General features: G+C 39.0%; 1 protein-coding gene across 1 annotated transcript; it reads right to left on the bottom strand.

Moving 5' to 3' along the window:
- Nucleotides 1-6,898: 6,898 nt before the first annotated feature.
- Nucleotides 6,899-9,172, bottom strand: LOC115117779 (T-cell ecto-ADP-ribosyltransferase 1-like). Its single transcript, XM_065003252.1, has 3 exons — nucleotides 8,884-9,172; nucleotides 8,710-8,792; nucleotides 6,899-8,127 (listed from the first exon to the last, which is right to left on the bottom strand). Exons 1-3 carry the CDS (start codon nucleotides 8,909-8,911, stop codon nucleotides 7,345-7,347), a joined length of 894 nt encoding a protein of 297 aa, XP_064859324.1. The 5' UTR covers nucleotides 8,912-9,172; the 3' UTR covers nucleotides 6,899-7,344.
- Nucleotides 9,173-11,798: the final 2,626 nt, after the last annotated feature.

Raw genomic sequence — 11,798 nt, forward strand, 5'->3', positions numbered from 1 at the left:
CTACTGTGTTCTGATCATACTACATACTATTTAGAATGGAGCCTGGTGAGCGGCTGGATCTCATAGACAAACCACCTGGACCGTGTCTGACATCTGTCTTGACTACTACTGACTATAACTACTGTGTTCTGATCATACTACATACTATTTAGAATGGAGCCTGGTGAGCCGGCTGGATCTCTTACATTAATATTACGCTACATGGTTATCTGTCTGGTTATTACTACGCTATTTACAATGTAGTCTAGATAAAATGTGTGCAATAAGCAACAAATAGTATGGATGAGCCTAGTACAGCATGCTAATGAGAATGTGTCTTCTACAGTCTATCCACTTATCTTATTATCAGTTAATTATAATCTGGGTCTGAAGTGACAATTATCTTCCTCAATAGCATGTAGTGAATTACACTGGATTAAGAATCTTAATTGCTATTTTATAATTATTTTGCCACTATGGCCTATTTATTGCCTTCCCTCCCTTATCCTGCCTCATTTGTAAACACTGTATATAGACTTTTTCTATTGTATTATTGACTGTATGTTTGTTTATTCCATGTGTAACTCTGTGTTGTTGTTTGTGTCATACTGCTTTGCTTTATCTTTATAGTTGTAAATTAAAACTTGTTCTCAACTAGCCTAACTGGTTAAATAAAGGAGAAATAAATACATAAAAACATTAAGAGGCTGAAATAAATGACTCAATAGAAGACATTTCAAAAACTATAAAACATTGTATTTTCTCATATCCATCAGCCTACTAGTTAGTATGGGGAGTGTGTTTAGTCTTATGGTAGAATCACATACCAGACTATAGTGTTATCAACGTGTGTCGGTTATGCTTGACTGAGTCTCTCAAACCAGTTTTGTCAGATGAACAATGTACTTAATGAAACCGACAGAATTTCCCTCCCATGAAAAGGCTGCATGGTATTTAGGATTGATACTGTAGCTGTATCATTCATCTATGTTTTGTGTCCTCCTCCCACTCCTCCCACTCCTCCCACTCTCTCTGCTGGTTGTGATTGGTTGATTGAGCAGTACGGAGCTCAGGGGCTAATCTAGGATCCCTTGTCCCTATTACCTTATTCATTATGATCTATAAGGCCAAACTGATCCTAGATCAGCACTCCTACTTTGAGAGGCGTACGGCCAGTGACCTCACAGACAGAAAAAACGACTAACCCTTCTCAGTGCTCTCTCACCCAACCCTCTCACTCAGCCTCAGAGCTCTCCAAGTTAACGACTAACCCTTCTCAGTGCTCTCTCACCCAACCCTCTCACTCAGCCTCAGAGAGCTCTCAAAGTTAACGACTAACCCTTCTCAGTGCTCTCTCACCCAACCCTCTCACTCAGCCTCAGAGCTCTCCAAGTTAACGACTAACCCTTCTCAGTGCTCTCTCACCCAACCCTCTCACTCAGCCTCAGAGAGCTCTCAAAGTTAACGACTTACCCTTCTCAGTGCTCTCTCACCCAACCCTCTCACTCAGCCTCAGAGCTCTCCAAGTTAACGACTAACCCTTCTCAGTGCTCTCTCACCCAACCCTCTCACTCAGCCTCAGAGAGCTCTCAAAGTTAACGACTAACCCTTCTCAGTGCTCTCTCACCCAACCCTCTCACTCAGCCTCAGAGAGCTCTCAAAGTTGTATTTTCTCCTCACTCTTGTTATTCTTACAACCCGTTACGAACTGACCTTAGGTTCAATTGAGTCAGTTTGTCTGATATAATTCATTACAGATTAGACATGATGGGACACATGCAATCCTGTCAAGACTTGCATAGTGTGAAAGGTAATACAACTAGGATTTTGTAAACCATGTAATGTGAAGCAAGCTTTAAGACAGTACTGACGTGTAATTTCTTTGTACAGCCATAAGGCATGACAGTCAAGAACATGAGGTGATTTTAAGGATTTGCAATCATTGCAGGTTAAATCAAGCCTTAACAGGGCTTGCAGTGAAGGTGGAATACATTGCAGACGTTGCATTGCATCAATCAAGCGTTGTGTGCCAGGTCCTCGACATCACTGTAGGGCATCAGATTGCTAAATGATGTGGTTAGTTGATATGTTAAAGACCTATACAGGTGTGAGAGTAGGCATGTGTCTGCAATGTAGCTGTCCTGGGACAAGGCCAGGATCTCTACACTGTGAAGCTGGGGCAGCTGTTGTGTCAGATCAGGCTACTTCTCATTGGTAGAGGTGGTAATGATCAGTAACATACAGTAGTTATCAATGTAATAATGTAGCCTGTATCTGATGCTCTGATAATGTTTGATTCTCCTCCACTCAAAATGTATTTGCAATTCAGATCAGTGTCTGTTCCCTTGCTCTTTAGTTTACTTCACACAACAGGTTATTCACTGGTGACTTTCTCTGGATTTTGGTGACTTCAAAAATCTCATATGGAGGAATTAAAACTTCTCTCTCTTCAGGAAAGGCTGAGTAAGAAGTTAGCTCAGCGCCAAAGCAAGTGTGGATATCAAAGCAAGACACATTCCCAAAATTGGTTAAGTCGGATCTTAAAGAGCTTGTGGCGAAGGTGCCGAAACGGATCTCGTGGTTGAGAACACTCTGATCAAACTTCTTGTTGGTTCTGTGAAAGGTTTCCTTACATGTCTCTTGTCTTTCTCTAAGAATCTGAATGGCATCAGTCAGGTGGAAATGCAGTGCATGGTACTTCAATGATGTTGTCATATATGCAGAATGGCCCTCTTGAACTGCTTTGTTGTAGTCCAGATAGATCGATTTGGAATTTGTTCCTGGTTTCTTTTTTGTAATCAAATAGATAGCAATAGAATGCTCTGTATTCAAACTGTCTCCATGTGGTATAGCGTGTGGTTTTGCTATGTTCCAGGATGTATTGAATTGAGGATTGGTGTTTAACTCATCGTAGAGTTACATGTTTTCAACCGCCCATAACATTAAAACTCTTTACCATCATATTTGTCATTGTTAAAAAGGTAGAAGGGTTTGGGTTAGTTATTTGTGTTCAAAAACAGTCCAGATAGATGGGTTTAGTTATGTGTTCTAATACAGTCTATCTAGATGGGTTTAGTTATGTGTTCTAATACAGTCTAGGTAGATGGGTTTAGTTGTATGTTCTAATGCTGTCTAGTTAGATGGGTTTAGTTGTGTGTTCTAATACAGTCTAGGTAGATGGGTTTAGTTGTATGTTCTAATACAGTCTAGGTAGATGGGTTTAGTTGTATGTTCTAATGCTGTCTAGGTAGATGGGTTTAGTTGTGTGTTCTAATGCTGTCTAGGTAGATGGGTTTAGTTATGTGTTCTAATACAGTCTAGGTAGATGGGTTTAGTTATGTGTTCTAATGCTGTCTAGGTAGATGGGTTTAGTTATGTGTTCTAATGCTGTCTAGGTAGATGGGTTTAGTTATGTGTTCTAATGCTGTCTAGGTAGATGGGTTTAGTTATGTGTTCTAATGCTGTCTAGGTAGATGGGTTTAGTTATGTGTTCTAATGCTGTCTAGGTAGATGGGTTTAGTTGTGTGTTCTAATGCTGTCTAGGTAGATGGGTTTAGTTGTGTGTTCTAATGCTGTCTAGGTAGATGGGTTTAGTTATGTTTTCTAAAACAGTCTAGGTAGATGGGTTTAGTTATGTGTTCTAATGCTGTCTAGGTAGATGGGTTTAGTTATGTGTTCTAATGCTGTCTAGGTAGATGGGTTTAGTTGTGTGTTCTAATGCTGTCTAGGTAGATGGGTTTAGTTGTGTGTTCTAATGCTGTCTAGGTAGATGGGTTTAGTTGTGTGTTCTAATGCTGTCTAGGTAGATGGGTTTAGTTGTGTGTTCTAATGCTGTCTAGGTAGATGGGTTTAGTTGTGTGTTCTAATGCTGTCTAGGTAGATGGGTTTAGTTGTGTGTTCTAATGCTGTCTAGGTAGATGGGTTTAGTTATGTGTTCTAATGCTGTCAAGGTAGATGGGTTTAGTTATGTGTTCTAATACAGTCTAGGTAGATGGGTTTAGTTATGTGTTCTAATGCTGTCTAGGTAGATGGGTTTAGTTGTGTGTTCTAATACAGTCTAGGTAGATAGGTTTAGTTGTATGTTCTAATACAGTCTATGTAGATGGGTTTAGTTATGTGTTCTAATACAGTCTAGGTAGATAGGTTTAGTTGTGTGTTCTAATACAGTCTAGGTAGATGGGTTTAGTTATGTGTTCTAATACAGTCTAGGTAGATAGGTTTAGTTGTATGTTCTAATGCTGTCTAGGTAGATAGGTTTAGTTGTATGTTCTAATGCTGTCTAGGTAGATAGGTTTAGTTGTATGTTCTAATGCTGTCTAGGTAGATAGGTTTAGTTGTATGTTCTAATGCTGTCTAGGTAGATGGGTTTAGTTCTGTGTTCTAATGCTGTCTAGGTAGATGGGTTTAGTTGTGTGTTCTAATGCTGTCTAGGTAGATGGGTTTAGTTATGTGTTCTAATACAGTCTAGGTAGATGGGTTTAGTTATGTGTTCTAATGCTGTCTAGGTAGATGGGTTTAGTTATGTGTTCTAATGCTGTCTAGGTAGATGGGTTTAGTTATGTGTTCTAATGCTGTCTAGGTAGATGGGTTTAGTTATGTGTTCTAATGCTGTCTAGGTAGATGGGTTTAGTTATGTGTTCTAATGCTGTCTAGGTAGATGGGTTTAGTTGTGTGTTCTAATGCTGTCTAGGTAGATGGGTTTAGTTGTGTGTTCTAATGCTGTCTAGGTAGATGGGTTTAGTTATGTTTTCTAAAACAGTCTAGGTAGATGGGTTTAGTTATGTGTTCTAATGCTGTCTAGGTAGATGGGTTTAGTTATGTGTTCTAATGCTGTCTAGGTAGATGGGTTTAGTTGTGTGTTCTAATGCTGTCTAGGTAGATGGGTTTAGTTGTGTGTTCTAATGCTGTCTAGGTAGATGGGTTTAGTTGTGTGTTTTAATGCTGTCTAGGTAGATGGGTTTAGTTGTGTGTTCTAATGCTGTCTAGGTAGATGGGTTTAGTTATGTTTTCTAAAACAGTCTAGGTAGATGGGTTTAGTTATGTGTTCTAATGCTGTCTAGGTAGATGGGTTTAGTTGTGTGTTCTAATGCTGTCTAGGTAGATGGGTTTAGTTGTGTGTTCTAATGCTGTCTAGGTAGATGGGTTTAGTTGTGTGTTCTAATGCTGTCTAGGTAGATGGGTTTAGTTGTGTGTTCTAATACAGTCTAGGTAGATGGGTTTAGTTATGTGTTCTAATGCTGTCTAGGTAGATGGGTTTAGTTATGTGTTCTAATGCTGTCTAGGTAGATGGGTTTAGTTATGTGTTCTAATGCTGTCTAGGTAGATGGGTTTAGTTGTGTGTTCTAATGCTGTCTAGGTAGATGGGTTTAGTTATGTTTTCTAAAACAGTCTAGGTAGATGGATTTAGTTATGTTTTCTAAAACAGTCTACGTAGATGGGTTTAGTTGTGTGTTCTAATGCTGTCTAGGTAGATGGGTTTCGGTTAGGTATCTGTGTTCCAACACTGTCTAGGTAGCTGGGTTTGGATTAGTTATCTTTGTTCAAATATAGTGAAGGTAGATGGGTTTGGGTTAGTTATTTGTGCACATAGAGTAGTGTGCCCTTCAAACCACAAACACTAAAGCCCCTGGCACGCACAAACACACAAGTACACACAATAGAATATAATAGAATATCTTTATTGTCCATTTAAATATTTCATGAAATATTATTAATTTGATAACATGTGGAATGATACCAGTCATCAGTCAATCATCAGAGTGACTTCTGACTTCTGTTTATATCTTTCCCACTAACAAGGTCACTTTTGTGATCTTCCACCTTCAGAAACCCCCTGCTATCAAGGCTGGGGCTGTCTTGAAGGTGTGACACAGTCATCATCAGGCTGAGTTCAGTGCAAACAGTTGTCAAAAGAACCAGTTTAGTCAGTAGGAAGTTATGACAGTTAACCTGTGAATAGACAGTAGATGTTATGACAGTTCACTGCCACCCTATCACCTCTGTTGTCTCTGGTTATCAACATGATAGCTGCTGAAAGCTTCTTGGTAACTGAGTCCCTTCCCATCCCTCATCCAACCCCGCTAATGAGGTAGGCTACGTTCCAGGCTGACTACATGGAAGTTGCCTGCCAGATCTCACAACTCCTGGATAGATGTGGAACATAAATTTATCAGCTAACCACATCATATGCTATAGCAATCTGATGCCCAACTGCACAGTCAATGAAGCTTCAGGTTACCTTTGTCTATATCATTGAATCTTTCCTTAAATCTAAATATATTTGTAGTTCATTCTAATTATAACCTAAGAACAGACACATTTTCTTGAAGTGAGATGAAATTCATATCTTTATAATTGATGTACAGGTAGTGGATACACAGGACATGGGATTTAATCATGCTCAATTTTTTTTTTTTTTTATCAAAAGCTGGAGTGCACATGCTGAAAATATAATCAAATTACAAATCACATTACATTTTTTATTTCACAAAAATAATCGTATTATTAATCTGAGGAAGTAATGCGGGATTAACCATTTAACAGGATCATTACACCTGAGAGCTGAGAAAGATATATTTGTTTCAGATGACTTCCCGTTGTACATTGGTGATGGGATGATCAGTACTATACAGAACATAATTAAAGAGCTTTATGTTGCCTGTAGCAGCTGTTCTGTTGATTGTAAAACATCAAAATAACTGCTTTTCTGATTTATTTTGGCACCAATTTGCACTTCAATTCTTCCAAACTACAGTGGCCACTAATGTGTAGATGACTTCACACCACAGGTTATTCTCTGGTGACTTCTTCTGGATGTTGATCACTGTGAATACCTCATAGGGAGGAATTAAGACTTCTCTCTCTCCTGTAAATACAGAGTAATGTGATATGTCAGCTCCAAAACATGTGGTGATCTCAAAGCAGGACGTCGCTCCAAATGAATCTCTGCCTATTTTCTTGCCTATAGTGCTCAAAGTGAAGGTACCGAAACTGATATTTTGTACTGATCAAAATACACTTTGGTTCCACGATAGGAGGTAGTGCTGAGCGATTAGTGCTTTTTGAGGTTCGTTTGGTTTCAGTTTGACAATAAAAAATAGTTGTATTATTTTTTAAACAATACACTATGCGTTATGTAGGTTGAATGATGTAACACATAATAAAACTATTAGTAAAAGTCCCATGATGGTAGTGACTGACCATTACTTGTTATCACTTAATAAGTTTTAACCAACATTTATTCACATTACTTTAATAAAATATTTCTGTTACATTGGTTTTATTTTATGACTTCAGTATGTCATTCCATGTCATCATCTCATCTCTATAGAGCTGCTGCCTATACTGTCTAACAAAATCACTATTTTAGTGTTGTAAATATATGAACACTATTGTGACAATGAACACAGTTAGTAGCTTCATGTAGCAGTAGCCTGTATCTATTGCTTTACAATTCAGGTCACTCTTCCATTTCCCAGTGCTCTTTAGAGTGTACACGACTTTACACCACAGGTTACTGACTGCTGACTTTGTCTGGATGTTGGTCACTTTGAATACCTCATAGGGAGGAATCAAAACTTCCCCCTCGTTTGCATATGCAGAGTAATATGTCAAGTTAACACCAAAACATGTGTTGATCTCAAAGCAGGATGTGTCTCCAAAATCGTATAAAGTCTTATGTAAAGAACTTGAGGCAAAATAACCAAAGCGCATTTCTTTGTTGACAACATCCTGATCAAAAGTTACATTGGTTCTACGGTAGGTGGTCCAACATGTTGTTTGACTTTGTTTGAGAATCTGCATGGCGTCAGTCAGATAGAAGTGCAGGGAATGGTACTGGAATGATGTTCCATAACCATACCTGCCTTGTCTAACTGCCTTGTTGAAGTCTATGTAGATGGATTCAGAAGGAGGTTGGGGTTTGTTATTTGTGTACAAATACATAGAGACGGAATGCACTTTTTGCAGACCATCTGTTGGAATGGATGCATGTTTCTCTGCCATGTCCCAGGCTCTTCTGAAGTTAGTGGTGGTGTTTTTCTCATGTGGGAGGTAGTAGTCATCCACCCTCTGAAAGGCTTCGTCTCTGCAGCCATCGTATTTGTCATCAACGGAATCAGGTGCCATGTCCAGTGGGAAGATCTTGTTCTGTAACAGTAACATTCTTTAGTGACATTCTCCTGATACAGACCTAACAGGTTCCTACTTGGGGGATGAGTTGTTTACCAGTCCCTTATTGGATGTAGTTTCCTGTTTGTGAGGCTAAATGTGAGGAAAACGAGTATTAAGTCTTGTGTGTTGGTCTGTTGTTTTATGTCAATGTGCACAATGAAAGTACAACATAAAGCCACCGCCCAAGTCCTGAAGCAGGATGCCCAAGATATGATCCACAATAGTTTTTCCTGCATAGCTCAGGGCGTAGTCAAAACAACATGAAGACTATTCACAGGCATTGCCCATAACATTTAAGGACTCTCTTTTCTTGTTAGAAACAACAGTAGTGGGACACTATCTTCTCTTCTTATGTCTCTGTAAAAGGAGTACATGTTCTACTTTTTATAAATGAACCCTGCTGGTGTTAAATGTAAGGTTCTATGAATGAATATTTTATTGGCTTTTCGTTTACTCAACTTGATTTCCTGATTTGAAATCATTTATTATAATCGGGGTAAATAAACTAAACTAGGTAAATGAAATATTAAGTGTGAGGTTATATTTTTCTTAGTGTACCTGTTTCACCAGTCCAAAGTGAAGACAGAGAATCAACATCAAGACAAAGATTCTGTTTGTCTTCTTCTCAGTGCTCGTCACATCTAAAGATGAGAACAAAACCAGTGAAATGATGATAAGTTACAGATACATACACAACTGTTGTCATCATAAAACATTATTAAAACATCTCACCATCAATTAAGAGATATCCACCACCCATGTTGCAGAAGTTGTTGACCTCAAATCTACAGCATGTTCAAAGTATAATCAAACATAAAAAATAATGAAGTTAACTCTTAATTCAACAACCCAAGTGATACAACAACAATAAGTGATCCCTGTTCGTAAGACTGGAATAAAATATCACATCCTGTCAAATGGAGAATCATCACCTGTACTCTGTACTACATCCTGTCAAATGGAGAATCATCACCTGTACTCTGTACTACATCCTGTCAAATGGAGAATCATCACCTGCACTCTGTACTACATCCTGTCAAATGGAGAATCATCACCTGTACTCTGTACTACATCCTGTCAAATGGAGAATCATCACCTGTACTCTGTACTACATCCTGTCAAATGGAGAATCATCACCTGTACTCTGTACTACATCCTGTCAAATGGAGAATCATCACCTGTACTCTGTACTACATCCTGTCAAATGGAGAATCATCACCTGTACTCTGTACTACATCCTGTCAAATGGAGAATCATTACCTGTACTCTGTACTACATCCTGTCAAATGGAGAATCATCACCTGTACTCTGTACTACATCCTATCAAATGGAGAATCATCACCTGTACTCTGTACTACATCCTGTCAAATGGAGAATCATCACCTGCACTCTGTACTACATCCTGTCAAATGAAGAATCATCAGCTGTACTCTGTACTACATCCTGTCAAATGGAGAATCATCACCTGTACTCTGTACTACATCCTGTCAAATGGAGAATCATCACCTGTACTCTGTACTACATCCTGTCAAATGGAGAATCATCACCTGTACTCTGTACTACATCCTGTCAAATTGAGAATCATCACCTGTACTCTGTACTACATCCTGTCAAATGGAGAATCATCACCTGTACTCTGTACTACATCCTGACAAATGGAGAATCATCACCTGCACTCTGTACTACATCCTGTCAAATGGAGAATCATCACCTGTACTCTGTACTACATCCTGTCAAATGGAGAATCATCACCTGTACTCTGTACTACACCCTGTCAAATGGAGAATCATCACCTGTACTCTGTACTACATCCTGTCAAATGGAGAATCATCACCTGTACTCTGTACTACATCCTGTCAAATGGAGAATCATCACCTGCACTCTGTACTACATCCTGTCAAATGGAGAATCATCACCTGTACTCTGTACTACATCCTGTCAAATGGAGAATCATCACCTGCACTCTGTACTACATCCTGTCAAATGGAGAATCATCAGCTGTACTCTGTACTACATCCTGTCAAATGGAGAATCATCACCTGTACTCGGTACTACATCCTGTCAAATGGAGAATCATCACCTGTACTCTGTACTAGTACTGTGACTGGTGATGCAAGGAGCTCTTCAATCAAATTCTTCTTACGGTGGATCAGTTCTCTCTGTCATCCCAGTCATGTGTTTCTTTAAATAGCTGTGATAATGATGATCCACCCCATGGTGACAACTTTAAAGTTACTTTCTCTTTCAATTTGGATAAATCTTTAACTTCATTTTCTTCATTACAATGTAATATATTATTGTGATAGTGAGGTATGGTCATACTAGACATAATCTAGCTCAAATTCTTATTATATGTGTACGTAGCCAGAAGGGGAATTGTCAAAGGTTACCGGAGTAACTACATTGGCAGGGAGTGTCAGTTGTCTCTAAGCTTCGTCTGCCAATCATGTTCTCAGCTGGTGAGATTCTGATCTCTTGTACACACAGTGCTTCATGTCAAGACGATGATTTAGGCAGAATCCCAATGACTCTCAAACAGCTTCCTATTGTTGTTTCCTTTACCTTGTTATGTCAGTGTGAGACCCAGATGTTTTTCCCACAGAGACTCATTCAATTCTATTTAATTATATGGGTTTTCCATCATATTGCTTTTATATGGCAAGGTCTTTCAGATCTGTGGTGGTTACAAAGGAACGATGACAGGAGACAAGGAAAGAGGACAAGGAAAGGAATGAATCAGATTGGAAAGGGACCTTACCTGTTTGGTATCACAGCGGCTGACTGTGTAGTTAAAGCTGGAGTCCAGCCACTGCAGAGGTAGCACCTAATCCAACAACTATACTGTATATGTACAGTGATGTCTGTTTGCACAGATAAATACAGCTCACACTCTAACACACACACACACGCACACACACACACACACACACACACACTCTTTCTTTTGTCTCCATAACATTCTGTCATTCAGAATGTCAACACACTGGACACACCCAAACACGTATGCACATTGCACATTAAGTGGATGTTAACAGTTGTCCCTGTGGGTGATTGTGTCATAACAACAAACGCCTTGAGAAGGAGGATACATTGACAGACAATCACATATTTCTACAGATTCTGAAGTGGGGGTCAATGTTCTCTCAAGAATTCTGGAGAACAGAATGTTGAATGTCTGCATTCCAGCAACGTTCAGCAAACATTCTGATGTGTTTGGATAAAAGGGTTCCATTGTTGTACATCTGACCTGGGTCACTAAAGTTACAATAATTGATGTTGTAGTCATACAAGTCATACAGTGTTGCTGGTGCTGTGTAATCTAGCAAAGGTGAAACACATTGACGGTGCTTCCTGGGTTGAGAATTGAGGTCCGGTTTGGATTAGTTGATAACAGCGTGGTCCTAGCAATGTAAGGGTGGTGGGTTTGATTCCTGCTGGAGTCACATATCCTAAACTCTAAATGTATACACTCACTGTACTGTAAATCACTTTGGATTAAAGAGGTTGATAAAATTGTTATGTTAATAAACAGACTTCCGTTAAAAAACAACGTATTTTCACCTACAGTATCAGTCCTGATTCAATCACAGTGTGTAGAGTACAGTATGTAACAATACTGTATATCACCTACAGTATCAGTCCTGATT

The sequence above is a fragment of the Oncorhynchus nerka genome, linkage group LG18 (genome assembly GCF_034236695.1).
Source record: "Oncorhynchus nerka isolate Pitt River linkage group LG18, Oner_Uvic_2.0, whole genome shotgun sequence".
NCBI classification, from domain to species: Eukaryota; Metazoa; Chordata; class Actinopteri; order Salmoniformes; family Salmonidae; genus Oncorhynchus; species Oncorhynchus nerka.